General features: G+C 41.7%; 1 protein-coding gene across 1 annotated transcript in view; it reads left to right on the top strand.

Annotated features, from left to right (window-relative positions):
- The first annotated feature begins 496 nt into the window (after positions 1-496).
- Positions 497-16270, top strand: part of LOC124795551 (serine protease persephone-like) — a 40405-nt gene continuing 24631 nt past the window's right edge. The window contains exon 1 of the mRNA XM_047259624.1: positions 497-587. Coding sequence (XP_047115580.1) covers positions 497-587 — 91 coding nt within the window. The remainder of the gene's footprint in view (positions 588-16270) is intronic.

Consider the following 16270-nt stretch of genomic DNA (forward strand, 5'->3'; position numbering starts at 1 on the left):
TACGAATGCCGACAAACTTTAGGCCACAAAAAAAAAAAAATGTTCAAGTGTGTGTGAAATCTTATGGGACTTAACTGCTAAGGTCATCAGTCCCTAAGCTTACACACTACTTAACCTAAATTATCATAAGAACAAACGCACACACCCATGCCCGAGGGGGGACTCGAACCTCCGCCGGGACCAGCCGCACAGTCCATGACTGCAGCGCCTCAGACCGCTCGGCTAATCCTGCGTGGCTTTCGGCCACAGACAGAGATGCTATCGCCACAGGCGTCGCTAGTATTTCCACTCGCTAGCCGCACACGTGGGACTGTACCGGCCTGAAAGGGGGAAGTGGCCGGCCCGGGCAGCAATGAGCGCGCCGCCGCCCCCACGGCGTGCGCCGGGGACCCCCGCGCTGGTGCCGGCGCGCTCCGCCACCGCTATATAAGCGGCCGCCGGCGCCCGCCCTCCAACAAATCCAACCGGCCGTTCACTAATAGCGAGGCCGACCGCAATGGTAACCGCCGCCGGCTCCGCGTCCTCCACATCGCTGCTGCTGCTGCTGCTGATCACGTGCGCGGCCGCCGCTACACTCTTCCTCAACGGTGAGTCGATGCACGCTGTATTCGTCAGTCTACTGCCAGTAGAAACCTACCCGCGGCTCTTTAAAGAATATCAGCCCCCATGTACGTGGGGTGTTGTATAACTAACACTCTTCTTTGCGGCCAATTTCGGTTGGAAAAAATGTGGAAGCTCTTGCTCTTGCATCAGCACGTATAGTTTCATGAGGTACCGACAGGTGGCGGAGCTATATGTAGCCTTCAAAATGGCGTCTGTAATGGAGGTGCATTACAAGCAGATAAATGTCACAGAGTTTTTTTTTTTGGGGGGGGGGGGGAGGGGGGGTAGAAAAGCAGATCGTTGCAGATATGCATAGGCGCTCGTAGAATGTCTCCGGAAACTTGTCAGATTAGATTAGATTAATACTAGTTCCATGGATCGTGAATACGATATGTCGTAATGATGTGGAACGAGTCAAATTTTCCAGTACATGACATACTTAAGTTAATTTAACAACATAATTAAGTTAATGTAACATTTTTTGTTTTTTTTTTAATTTTTTATAATTTTTTTATGGTTTTTTCTTTTTTTCTTAATTTATATCTAAAAATTCCTCTATGGAGTAGAAGGAGTTGTCATTCAGAAATTCTTTTAATTTCTTCTTAAATACTTGTTGGTTATCTGTCAGACTTTTGATACTATTTGGTAAGTGACCAAAGGCTTTAGTGGCAGTATAATTCACCCCTTTCTGTGCCAAAGTTAGATTTAATCTTGAATAGTGAAGATCATCCTTTCTCCTAGTATTGTGGTTATGCACACTGCTATTACTTTTGAATTGGGTTTGGTTGTTAATAACAAATTTCATAAGAGAGTATATATACTGAGAAGCTACTGCGAATATCCCTAGATACTTAAATAAATGTCTGCAGGATGATCTTGGGTGGACTCGAGCTATTATTCTGATTACACGCTTTTGTGCAATAAATACTTTATTCCTCAGTGATGAATTACCCCAAAATATGATGCCATATGCAAGCAATGAGTGAAAATAGGCGTAGTAAGCTAATTTACTAAGATGTTTATCAGCAAAATTTGCAATGACCCTTATTGCATAAGTAGCTGAACTCAAACGTTTCAGCAGATCATCAATGTGTTTCTTCCAATTTAATCTCTCATCAATGGACACACCTAAAAATTTTTTAATATTCTACCTTAGCTATATGCTTCTGATTAAGGTCTATATTTATTAATGGCGTCATACCATTTACTGTACGGAACTGTATGTACTGTGTCTCATCAAAATTCAGTGAGAGTCCATTTACAAGGAACCACTTAGTAATTTTCTGAAAGATATTATTGACAATTTAATCAGTTAATTCTTGTTTGTCAGGTATGATTACTCCACTTGTATTATCAGCAAAGAGAACTAACTTTGCCTCTTCATGAATATAGAATGACAAGTCATTAATATATATTAAGAACAACAAAGGACCCAAGACCGACCCTTGTGGAACCCCATTCTTGATAGTTCCCCAGTTTGAGGAATGTGCTGATCTTTGCATATTATGAGAACTGCTTATTTCAACTTTCTGCACTCTTCCAGTTACATACGAATTAAACCATTTGTGCACTGTCCCACTCATGCCACAATACTTGAGCTTTTCTAGCAGAATTTCATGATTTACACAATCAAAAGCCTTTAAGAGATCACAAAAAATCCCAATGGGAGGTGTTCGGTTATTCTGATCATTCAAAATTTGATTGGTGAGAGCATATATGGCATTTTCTGTTGAAAAACCTTTCTGGAAACCAAACTGACATTTTGTTAGTACTTCATTTTTACAGATATGTGAAGCTACTCTTGAATACATTACTTTCTCAAAATTTTTGGATAAAACTAACAGTGAAGAAAGGCACGGTGAGTCGCTGGCCGAGGCGCGTCATCATCGCTACAAGGTCGTGCGAACCTGTGCGACCTGCCGCGTGTCGGCACGCCGCACGCAGCTGCGTTGGAACGTACGGACACTCTCATTCGAGGTGATCGTCGCCACGAACGTTTCCTTCTCCGTAACAATGCAAGGCGTCACACAAGTCTGCACACCAGGGAGGAGCTCACAAGAGTTAATTGGACAGTTCTTCGTCATCCACCCTCCAGCCCGGATCTCGCACCCGCAAGAAGTAATACGTGGGTGACGGGGAGGATGTTAATGCTGCAAGACGTTGGCTCCCATATCGACCATATGATGCGGACACACAGGTCCTCCCAGTAAGGTGGCGTAAGGCCGTCACATTTAACGGAGATTATGTTGAAAACTTGCGTGTTTTAGCCAAAAGAGTGGAGAATAATATGGCGTATTGCAGTCCCGAATAAAGCCAACCTGCTTTCAGAAAAAAATTGTCGCATTACTTACTGAACGCGCCTCGTATAAAGCGTAATTCTCCCGAACTATGTGTGGTACACTACACGTTTGTAGGTACATTCAGTGGCGTATGTGTATATTGTCTACAAAATTTGCTGCGGATAGAGTTAGTGGTAAAGAAGCACCGAAACGTTACGCCTGATGCTGCAGCTTACTCTACGAACAGCGAAAATCTATTAAGTGATATTTTTTTCCCGTTTCATCACTTTTTGGGTGGTATATGCGAGAAAATGATTTGTAAGGCTTTGAAATTATGTGTCAAGTTTGTTGGATATGGTTAAGGGGTCTCATTCTCAAATACTGGACGAATGTAGTCGAGGTAATTTGGTCGCCTTGAGTTAGGCTGTCTCGTAACATACACAATCTTTCTACCAGTAATTCTTCACTGACTCTATTAAACGTTTAACATAAATTAATGAGTAGATTATGACAGTATTTTATTTTATTAAATTCGATCGATAACTGTCTGTAATAGTGAAAGTAACATTATTGTTGTCCCAGGAACCTGTTGCATAAACAAAAACTGGGGTTAACGTCCGGGTTAGCCGTTTGCTGCTCTATACATGCCACTGTAGTGCTATCCTTTTGGACTTTAAGAGGGATGTGGTGGGGGAAAAGATGTAAGTGCAATACGCCTACTCCCACTTACATAACTGCTTAACAACATGAAACATAAAAAAACGCCAGTTGAATAATCATCTGACAGTTTTTATCCTGTTAGAGTCCACGCAGCGAAAACACGTAACAGCAAAATTTACAAATTTAAAGGTGGCTATGTCGGTAGTCGAAATATTACCAAATGGAAACTACAACTAAGCACAACACCTGGAGGCTAACTCAATAAAATGCGCCGAGACAGTCTCAGATATCACGTCTAAAAAGTGGTACACAAAAGCACAACTAACTACGTCTTATAAGGATTAGCGTCGAAACAATCGACAGAAATCAAAGTGCAGCAGAAATGAAATTATTACAGCAATTCAAAATTTATTACAATATACACCTAAATTAAATAATCTGAGTGAAAGTTACAGTAAATGAAATTTAGTTTAAATCAAAATAAATAAATCAATAAAAATTAAAAATAACTTTAATTATTATAGTGGGATAACTCTGACAGACAGTTGAAAAATTGTTATCAATAACAAAATAATTTAAAGGAATATTATGAGAAGGAAAGTTGCTACTCACCATATAGCGGAGATGCTGAGTCGCAGATAGGCACAACAAAAGATTTTCACATTTACAGCATTCGCCCAAAGGCCTTGGTCAACAATAGGCACACATTGTTGACAAATGCCATTGACCGAAAGCTTTAAGTGTGAAAATCTTTTTGTTGTGCCTATCTGCGACTCAGCAGCAAACGGCTCAAACGGCTCTGAGCACTATGGGACTTAACTTCTGTGGTCATCAGTCCCCTAGAACTTAGAACTACTTAAACCTAACTAACCTAAGGACATCACACAACACCCAGTCATCACGAGGCAGGGAAAATCCCTGACCCCGCCGGGAATCGAACCCGGGAACCCGGGCGTGGGAAGCGAGAACGCTACCGCACGACCACGAGCTGCTGCGACTCAGCATCACCGCTATATGGTGAGTAGCAACTTTCCTTCTCATAATATTGTTACATTCCACCTTGGATTTCCCATAGTCTAAAATAATTTAAAAAGTGAATAGTTTTAATTACATAGGAAATCAAATAAGTTACCAGAGTAATAGAGATATAAACAACAAGCTTCATCAGTTTCAGTGTATGTATGTGGCATTATTAATATAACCTTAAGGAAAGGAGGCGGAAAAGCGACAAAAATGAAGTCCTACGAATCTATTGTCTGTGATGTCTCTGCTGCATAAAAGAATGACGAAGCAGATGTTGAAGGAGAAGGAACTCTGGTAAACCCAAGACGAGGTGTGTTCATCAGCAACCTTTGAATACGGATAGGCGGTTAGCCTGATGACTGGAAGTGAAGAAGATAATGCTAATCAAAGGATTAGGCATTAGTGCGGCTCAGCATCTAAAACATCCATACAGAAACCTCTTCTCATGTTCACTTAAACTGATGGTAGATTTTTTAAGGACCTCATACGCCAACTCCGAAACGTGACAGCTTTGCCTTAATTAAAACGATTTTCACTCACACACACGTTCCTTTAAGTAATGTATTGAATTGTTACAATTAAGACAACATTTTAATCTATAACGTTACTTAGGTTAAATGCGGACATCTTATGTTAGGATTGGCCCCGACTGTTATGTGTATCTACTGAAATTACAAGTCGCTGTAACCGTCTACATATACTATTATTTCCACTGAGTCCTTCGGATGTTGCACCTCCGTTATGAGGTAGATTTATGCCAATTAATAAGGCATGCGTGTTCTGAGAGTACGTCATTTGCAAAGCGATAAAAACCTAAAATAACGTTTCTTTTTTGCCTTCCTATACCAGACAGTGCCACAAGTTTCGAGAAAATGTGATACAGAATACACCCATGCCTTATTAAATAACATAATTGCACACAAGGATGGAGGAGTTATATTCTGAAACGTGCAATGGAAATAATAATTATAAATGTAAACTGTAATAGTAACTTATAGGCTAAATTGATGATTTTAGTTGTAAAATTGAGTATCTTTATATTCTGGAATAATATATCAGACCGTCGAAAAATATGACTCGTGGAAGCGAAGAAACTACTTACTGCGTTACAGAATCATACCCATAAACAGTTAGTGGAAGGAACAGCATCACTTCTAAAAATCGATGTTACGGATGATTTCAGAACACGTATCGTTGGAGGTACGTGGAAATTACCGCTATTGTTGCTCATATAATTAGCAACATATCCCTCGTGTGATTCATTCAATGCACCGTTGGGTTGTGCAACTTCTGTCAGTCTGTAGCAGTCTCTACAAGTCTGAAGTGATTCCTGTCGCTAACGACATCGATATCTAGCACGGAGCAGAATTGCAGTCGACTGTGATAGCATCTGACTGAAGTTATTTCCCTGGCAACGACCCGTTGACTGAAGGTGATTTGTCAGACAGTACCTTTCCTAAAGACCTGCAGATGTAGCGGTCTAAAGGTTAGAGTGACATTTACGAGTTACTCAATAGTGCCATCGAGGATCATAACAGGAGGCTAGCGCACACACATCTAAATTCGTTCTCCTACATAAGTTAACAACGATAAGCTTTCACCTGCGTTTACTAAGCGTTGATAAAATTCTGACTTTCATTAGAAACTGTGAGGTGTGAAGTGTCATCCTATCGAGTAAATCTTTCTCGTAGGTCTCGGTGGAGTTATCTGATTGTGCACATATTTCGACAGCAAAAAGCATTCCCAGCTAAGTTTGCCTTTACAGGGGGAACGAGTATTCGTCTGTTACTCGTAAAGTGAGACATGTGAAAACTAAATCAGGCCAATTAAGCCCGAGAATGCACCGGCGCGGACACCGTACTGTACAAGCAGCGCGCACAGGTTGTTGTTTGTCTTTGATACACGCCGTTCTCGACTAGTTGCGATATGTCTACGAATGGTGACTAGTTTTAATAAAGGCGAGAATAATGAAAATAGTCGCGGAAATCAGGATAGGGACAGAGATACAAGTTTCGACCGAGCGAAATGTCACAGCATCGGACATTTACAGCCAAATCTGTGAGACTTGCAGGGAAAGAAGTATTGAGATTTTTTCTGAAGGGATCTTATGGTCTGTCTCTGAATAGAAACGGTCTTCCTGGAACAAGAAGACCTCGAGTTCCAGTACAAACGTGTTACAGGAACTATGAAATGAGTGGCCAATAACATTCATGCATCTCGATTCATATTCTTAACAATACTGTTCGCATTTAAATTACAGACTTTATAGTATGAACTGTTGTAGTTACATTATCCCGTATTACCCATACCCTCAAAGCTGGTCCTGCTTTATTCGTAATTAACATCGGATGGTATGAATTAGCGTTCATGAAATCTGTGATCTGAGTTTTGTTATCCTAAATGGATTACTTTTCCTTTTTCTCAGTTAATAGCTAAACTGCTCGTGCCTGGATTGGTTCTGGGGTTTACAACAGTCTGTTTACCTCAAGTGCTCGAATTTTGGCACAAAATTTTAAATCTCAAACAGCAAAAATCATGTATGTAGTTTATTTAGATACCAACCCCACAGCCGAGGCCACTAAGACACGCGCGTGCGGGACTCTCGACTCTGAGGTACGTGATTCTAGTCTTGCCGGTCGAGGAACTTCTTACCACCAGTAGCCGAAGGTTGCTATCAATTGGACACCTGAAGAAAATGTGAAATAAAATCCTCGGATATCGTAATAAACAAATTATTTTCAGAGCAGCTTCAACCTCGTCTTTTTCATTTAGCTATTGCAGATACATAAGCCACAAATATTCACCGTTAATGAAATACTAGAAAAATAAGAACATCGGAATAATAAAGGCGATTGGTTTCCTTCACTGGGCCAGGCAGTTTCCGTGAATGGGCTATACTGTAACCCCTGTTGAATACTACACAAATCTAAATAAGTGTCAATACATTTCATTTTTTTTATTTTGGGAGATTTCTTCTGGAATCTGAAGTACAACAATATACATCCGAAAGCAAGGTGGCTAGAAGTATAAATGTCACCGTGGAATGTAAAAAAAAAAAAAAGGAAAAAACGCGTCTGACTTATTATCACAACAAACTAACCATTAGAAAACATATAATAAAAACCGTTACTTAAATTTTCTTTACAGTGGCCTACTTAGGGCTAGGAGTAGAAAGCAACTGGCGAGCCATCGCTTAACAACACTCATTCGCCGTGCACAACACGTAACTTAATGTTGTGAATACGACAAGATGGTGTGAACTGCTAGTACTTTCCAATGAAGACTTCATACATTTAATCACTATTACCATATTAGAACGACGTTTCAATCACCGATACTAGTCGATTACAAGAACATAGGCAAAATCCTACCTTTTTCCGTGTTACTTTGTGTCTTCGTGGAACAACTCGCGACTAAGATGACGAATCTTTGGGCAACAGAGGCACACTTAATGATAGGTAGTATGCACCTCTTGTCAGTATCCACAGAGAAATCGAACTGACCCATCGATAGCAACCTTGCCCTATTTGGCCAGCAAAGGAAAGCGACTTGTTGGTATAAAGTTCCTTATCACAAGATTATGCTCGAATGTGCTGGGATAAACTCCAAACCTCTCCATGGTGTATCATGGAGTGAGAGCAAGGGACACTTTTAATGGTGATCTTTCCACTGGATGGGGGGATGTCAGGAGAAAGGTTCTTTGCGAGACGAGTAGGCTGTGTTGCGGCACCGGGCTTCACTCCCTCTGTTTTCCCATCTGCAGGCGGCACAGTCATGACGCCGCACCCTATAGTCCATAGCAGCCTCCCGCACTCACCAGATGTACTTGAGACGCAACTCCAAACGCTTCAAATGGCTCTGAGCACTATGGGACTCAACATCTGAGGTCATCAGTCCCCTAGAACTTGGAACTACTTAAACCTAACCAACCTAAGGACATCACACACATCCATGCCCGAGGCAGGATTCGAACCTGCGACCGTAGCGGTCGCGCGGTTCCAGACTGAAGCGCCTAGAACCGCTCCGCCACAACGGCCGGCGACGCAACCCTTACATACAGCGGTGAAAGGGAACGCTGTGCGTATGGAGGAAGGAACTACTTTGCGATTGGGCACCGACGCTGCACGATGCTGCGTTTCTTTTCTTTCTTCCTGTGTGTAAATTTGTGTTGGGCCCAATCGCGTTCTTAATCTGCACAAATGACCTTCTACCTGTACGTCTACGTTCACACACTTACTCGACAAGGCATCGTGCGGTGCGTGGCGGAGAGCACCCAGTGCCACTACTACTCATTTCATTTCCAGTTCCACTCACAAAGAGAGCGAGGGAAAAACGGCTATCTATTTGCCTCCGCACGACCCCTAAATGGCTCTGAGCGACTTAACTTCTGAGGTCATCAGTCGCCTAGAACTTAGAACTAATTAAACCTAACGAACCTAAGGGCATGACACACAGCGATGCCCGAGGCAGGATTCTAACCTGCGACCGCAGCGGTTGATCGGCAACATACTGCAGCGCCTAGAACCGCACGGCCACTCCGGCCCGCGCACGACCCCTAATTTCTTGTATATTATATTCGTGGTCTTTACTCGCAATGTATGTTGGCAGCAGTAGATCCACCGGCAGTCAGCTTCAAATGCGGGTTGTCTTAATTTTCTCTGTAGTGTTCCTGGAAACTGACGTCTATTTCCCTCCAGGGACTCCAGTTCGAGTTCCGGAAGCATTGCCGTAACACTAACGTGTTGTTCGAACCCACCGGTAACAAACCTTGCAGCCAGTCTCTGAATTCTACATTTACATCTGCATCTACATGGATATTCTGAAAATTACACTTAAGAGCCCGGCAGATGGTTCATTGAACCATCTTCACAATAATTCTCTATTTTTCTCACTCTGAAACAGAGCACGGAAAAAACTAACACCTATATCTTTCAGTGCGAGCTGTGATTTCCCTCATTTTATTATGATGATCGTTTTCCCCTATGTAGGTCGGCGTCAACAAAACATTTATACGTTCATAGAAGAAATTTGGTGAGTAAAATTTCCTGAGAAGATCCCGCCGCAACGAGAAACACCCTTCTTTTAATGAAGTCCACCTCAAATCATGTATCATGTCCGTGACACTCTCTCCCCTATTTCTCGATAGTACGTGCTACACTTTGAACTTTCTTGATGTAATCCGTCAATTCTATCTGGTAGGGATCCCACACTCTGCAGCAGTATTCCAAAAGAGGACGAACAAGGGTAGCGTAGGCAGTCTCTTTAGTAGATCTGTACGTCTTCTAACTGTTCTGTCAATAACATTGTTCGCCAACAACATTTTTTACATATTCTTTCCAGTCTAAGTTGTTTGTAATTATAATTCCTAGGTATCTGTCGAATTTACGGCCTTTAGATTTAATTGATTTATCGTGTAACCGATGTTTAACGGATTCCTTTTAGCACTCATTTGGATGACCTCACGTGTTTCGTTATTTAGGGTCGATTGCCAATTTTTGCACCATACAGATATCTTTTCTAAACATTTTTGGAATTTGTTTTGATCTTCTGATGCGTTTGCTAGACGATAAACGATAGAATCATGTTTACCCAATCTACGACGGCTACTCAAATTGTCTCCTAAGAATTTGAGGTAGCGAACCATCGGAGAAGTCGGTTCAAGGAGATAATAGGAATAAAATCACATTACTGGGTACTTCTTTATTTACGTTAGTTACAGTTGACTGTAAATACCATCATTGACACAGTTAACTTACCGTTTGTAATGTATCCTACAAAATGTGTTTAAACTGGCGGTCATCAAGTGGAATGCAAGCACGACGTGGGCGCACCCTGGCGGACCCTGGCCCACCCTCACAAATACCCCTGGTGTGTTTCGAATCCCATCACAGGCAGCTACAATTCTGGCAGCTAGTTCCATCTTCCTAGCAGCAAATAAAGAATGTACATGTAAATAAACATCGCAGTAGGTGTATACTTGCACGCGTGGTTGTTGTAAATAAGCTGGAAAACAGTAATGCTAGACAAAGCGTTAGACAAGTTTACTTCCATATCTCCTTTAGCTGGCTTCTTCGACTCCAAGTTCCCACCTCATATTGTTCTATGAACACTGAAGGACCTGAGTCGAAACAAGGCCCCGGGAGTAGACAACATTCCATTAGAACTACTGACGGCCTTGGGAGAGCCAGCCATTACAAAACTCTACCATCTGGTGAGCAAGATGTATGAGACAGGCGAAATACCTTCAGACTTCAAGAAGAATATCATAATTCCAATCCCAAAGAGAGCAGGTGTTGACAGATGTTATAAGTCACAGCTGCAAAATACTAACGCGAATTCTTACAGACGAATGGAAAAACTGGTAGAAGCGGACCTCGGGGAAGATCAGTTTGGATTCTGTAGAAATGTTGGAACACGTGAGGAAATACTAAGCTTACGACTTATCTTAGAAGAAAGATTAAGAAAAGGCAAACCTACGTTTCTAGCATTTGTAGACTTAGAGAAAGCTTTTGACAATGTTAACTGGAATACTCTCTTTCAAATTCTGAAGGTGGTAGGGGTAAAATACGGGGAGCGAAAGGCTATTTACAATTTGTACAGAAACCAGATGGCAGTTATAAGAGTGGAGGGGCATGAAAGGGAAGCAGTGGTTGGGAAAGGAGTGAGACAGGGTTGTAGCCTCTCCCCGATGTTATTCAATCTGCATATTGAGCAAGCAGTAAAGGAAGCAAAAGAAAAATTCGGAGTAGGTATTAAAATTCATGGAGAAGAAGTAAAAACTTTTAGGTTCACCGATGACATTGTAATTCTGTCAGAGACAGCAAAGGACTTGGAAGAGCAGTTGAACGGAATGGACAGTGTCTTGAAAGGAGGTTATAAGATGAACATCAACAAGGGCAAAACGAGGATAATGGAATGTAGTCAAATTAAATCGAGTGATGCTGAGGGAATTAGTTTAGGAAATGAGACACTTAAAGTAGTAAAGGAGTTTTGCTGTTTAGGGAGTAAAATAACTGATGATGGTCGAAGCAGAGAGGATATAAAACGTAGGCTGGCAATGGCAAGGAAATGTAGGTTGCAGTAGGTACTGGGAGATGAAGAAGCTTGCACAGGATAGAGTAACATGGAGAGCTGCATCAAACCAGTCTCAGGACTGAAGACCACAACAACAAACAATTGTTCTATGGAGCATTCTCTATGTCCTGTTACATTTTTACACGCTCTCACGGAAGCAACCTGTAGATGAGGAACAGCAGACGGCCTGAAACACCACCCTTGGCGAACGCCAGAAATCACCTCCGTTTTACTCGCGACTTATCGTGACCTCTCTGACAGGAAATAACGAATCCAGTCGCATAAGTGAGACGATATTCCATAAGCACGCAATCTGCCCACAAACCGCTTGTGAGCTACAGTGTCAAAAGTCTTCTCGAAATCTAGAAATACGGAATCAATTTTGCCAACAGCAATCTATACTCCTTGTGAGTAAAGAACTAGTTCTGTTTCACAAGAACGATATTTGCTAAATCCGTGTTGACTGTGTGTCAACAGACCATTTTCTTCGAGGTAATTCATAATGTTCGAACACGATATATGTTCTAAACTCCTGCTGCAATACGGATGTCAATGATACGGGCCTGTAATTTGGTGGATTACTCCTACTACCTTTCTTGAATATTGGTGTGACCCGTGCAACTTTCCAGTCTTTGGTTAAGGATCTTTCGTCGAGCGAGCGGTTGTACATGATTGTTAAGTATCTAGTTCTTGCATCAGCATACTCTGAAAGGAACCTGATTGATACACAGTCTGTACGGGAAGACTTGCTTTTAATAGGCAACTCAAGCTGCTTCACTATGCCGAGAATATCTACTTCTAAGTTACTTATGTTGGTACCTGTTCTTGATTAGAACTCCTTCGATGTTTTCCTTTAATCCGACCTAGTACGGATCACACTCAGGCAGTACTCAAGAATATATCGCACTAGCGTCCTATGTGCAGTCTCCTTTACAGATGGACCACACATTTCCGAAAATCTTCCAATAAACCGAAGTCGACCATTCACCTTGTCTACCACGGTCCTCATATGCTCCTTTCATATCGTATTGCTTTGCAACGTTACGCCCAGACATTTAAACGACGCGAGTGTGTCAAACAGGACACTACTAATGCTGTGTCGGAACATCACAGGTTTTGATCCCCCCACTCATCCGCATCAACTTGCATTTTTCCACATCTATATCTATCTGTTATTCATCTCATCAACTAGAAATTTCGTCTAAGTCATCTTATATCCTCCTACAGTTGCTCAACTTCTACACCTTACCGTACAATACAGTGTCGTCTGCAAACAACTGCAGACTGATGCCACCCTGTGCGCCAAATCAGATGTGTGTACAGAGGCTCTCCAGACGGTACCCTTATCTCTGATGATGACTCGCCGTCGAGGACAACATACTGGCTTCTATAACGTAAACAGTCTATGAGCTACCAACTTATCTGTCAACTTATTCCATATGCTCGTACGTTTGTTAACAGCCTGCAATGTGCCACCGTGACAAACGCTTTCCGGAAATCTAGAAATATGGAATCTGCCTGTTGCCCTTCATCCATAGTTCGCAGTGTATCATGTGAGAAAAGGGCAAGCTAAGTTAATGAAGGGTAGTTCCCAAATTAAAAAAAAATTTGCTGGTGACGCAAGCGCATTTGGCAAGTGTGCAAGACTCAGCCTTACCTGACGTAGCAGATTGTGGCTAAACTTAGTTTAAATCTTAAGCTCATAAAAACTCCTTTATACGATTTCAGACAAGCAAAAATATTATGATAGCACCAGTCGTAGATATTAGTGCCCGTCTTCTAAACGCCGTGTGAAAATTGCTTGTTGTCCTGTTGGATGTAGAGTTAAAATGGAGTCAACAAATAACTAAACTAAACGTGCTAATTTCAGCGTGTTATACCCTTAGAAGTATCTCTTGTTGTGTTGACATAAAAAAGACTATTGGTCTCTTTTTCATGTTTCCACTGCTTGTTGTGTCATAGAATTATCTTCTGGGGCTTTGCACCCAAAGTGATTTTTTTTTTTTTTTTTCCGCGCCGGATTAGCCGAGCGGTCTGAGGCGCTGCAGTCATGGACTGTGCGGCTGGTCCCGGCGGAGGTTCGAGCCCTCCCTCGCGCATGGGTGTGTGTGTTTGTCCTTAAGATAGTTTAGGATAAGTAGTGTGTAAGCTTAGGGACTGATGACCTTAGCAGTTAAGTCCCATAAGATTTCACACACATTTGAACATTTTGAAAATATTTTTTTCAGTAGACGCGATCAATAAGAATTTTGTGTAAAGTACATAACGGCATATTTTGCAGCAGCCTTTTAAAGGATCTTCGAGTTTTCACAGTTAATTCCGAATGCCTTTTCACCTTAGTCGATTATGTTGTAACATTTCAGCTGAAATGTGGTGTACGGAATCACAACACACTAACTTGTCTTTGGTGCAGAATAGAGTTAAGCGCTCTAGTGCAAAAGTATTCAACAAGCACCCATCTAACATAAAGCAGGAATCTGAGAACCCCAACCAGTTCCAAAGAAAATCTAAAACACACCTCATCAACGACTCTCCCAGCAAGTCATCTGACTATCTAGATTGCCGGACACAAATTGTCTGTCGAATATACGGCAGGAGACAGCACTCGTTATAGAGCATGGATGATTCGTAGCGGTGTGCTGTAAACTATTTTCTGTGTTAAGAGACGACAGTAGCTGTTTTGTTTGAAAATAACAACGCAATCAAGTAAATACTAACGTACCTACAGGAAACAAGATCAGCTAATAGTACCTAGTGTAATTGATAAATAGTGAAAGCTTTCTCCAAAGAAGCAGTTTTCTTTCCGATTTATATGATTAAATATGTCAGGCTTAAGAATAAACAGCATTAAGCAGTAAAGTGGTAGTTCACTCTTGATACAATTTACAGCTTCGGTTCGTATGTTTGGCTTCTCTTTCGTTAACATACGCCTTTACTCATTACACATTCCTGGAGGTTTTCTTCCTTGATGGGATCCAGTTAACACGATGAATGAACGGATGGATGACATAACGAATGGTGTATTCTTTACTGGACATTCCTCGTGCATTTGAAAAACGAATTTAAGGTGATAGCTGTATTGCAATGGGGCCAAAATTGAAATGAGAGTTTTCCAAATAGACGTCATTCAAGAGTATTGTGAAGTATGAATTCGACATGTATGTGCGGATCAGATGTGTGAGAGATATGTAAGACTTGACGTGATTCGACGGTAGCAATAGAAAGCTGCTCCGAAAGCAAATAATCTCGCCACGGGGTTAATCGTAGCCAAATCCTTGTAGACCAAACTGAAACTGAACGAAGCAACATGTGGGTCAGAAGACCCATACGTGAAACGTACAGTGGCTTCAACAGCAAAGTTATTTCTACCGACCTAACAGAAATTGCTAGAAGTTTTGACGGTGTCTTAAATCAGTCATGGATCAGTGCCGCCTATCCATTCACTTATCATACTGCTACTAAAACTGAGTATGCTGAAGATTAGGCCGAAATATTAAATTCCATTTTGCTAAACTGCTTCACTGAGAAAGACTGTACTGTGATGCCTCGTTTCAATCATGGTACTAGCAATAAAATAAGTACTGGTGACCACAGGATAGAAATACAGCTAACATCGCTCAACAGAGGAAAGACGACCTTGTTGTACTGGACGAAGATATGCTCGCCGGTAAAATGGTGGATTCTTTGGATTGCGCCAAGAGGAGTTCGAATGGAACTATAACGCACAAAATATTAGTTTCGTTTTCGACAATAGAGATAAGAAGGTTTACTTAACTTCCACGTTCCACATTCCACATTCCGCAGGAATGTTCTGAGTATTAACAACTGTTTCTGAAAATTAAAATGTCACCTGATACACACAAATTTGTAAGTTTCTTCACTTAAAGTGAAGTATAATTGACAATGTTCACTTTAAATTCTGTCTACATATTTAACGCTTTGACTACCAATTTTATTCAAAAACATTTTTGTATCGTTATTTTAATAATCTGTTAGAACTAACAGTATGAAAACAATATTTCCCTCCGTTTCGTTTCCCAAGGAGGTTCGAGGGCTGAAGGTAAGACATACAGGATTATCATAAGTACCTCCAGGTTTTCAGGAGACGACTGAGCTATAGCTACAAGACACACTGAAAACAGACAGACATCAGTGGACGGGGCATCTGTCCAATATTGTAACTCACGCTACAGGTGCTCAATTCGGTCTTCGTTTGCGATGCGGCAAGCGTCAGTTGGTTGGTGCAAGGCGTTCACGCTTTGTGTCCTGGAAGGTGCGAAGGCAGCCCGTTTCGCGAAGCTGCTAACTGGGTTGCCTATATTCTTCAAAACAAACGCGAACAACTCAAGTTCGGTGACATGGTGCGTTGTCATCCACAAAAATGTGGCTGTTTGGAAAGACGAAGTCCACAAATGGCTGCAGATGGTGTCCAAGTAGCCGAATATAACCATTTCCAGTCAGTGACCAGTTCAGTTCACCCATGCCATTCCATGGAAACACAGCGCACATTATAACGAAGCCACCACGAGCCTGCACAGTGCCTTGTCCACAACTCGGCTCCATGGCTTCATAGAACCTGCTCCACACTCTAACCAGACCGGATGGGGGGAATCATCTGACCAGGCCACAGT

The sequence above is a fragment of the Schistocerca piceifrons genome, chromosome 4 (genome assembly GCF_021461385.2).
Source record: "Schistocerca piceifrons isolate TAMUIC-IGC-003096 chromosome 4, iqSchPice1.1, whole genome shotgun sequence".
In the NCBI taxonomy this organism is placed as follows: domain Eukaryota; kingdom Metazoa; phylum Arthropoda; class Insecta; order Orthoptera; family Acrididae; genus Schistocerca; species Schistocerca piceifrons.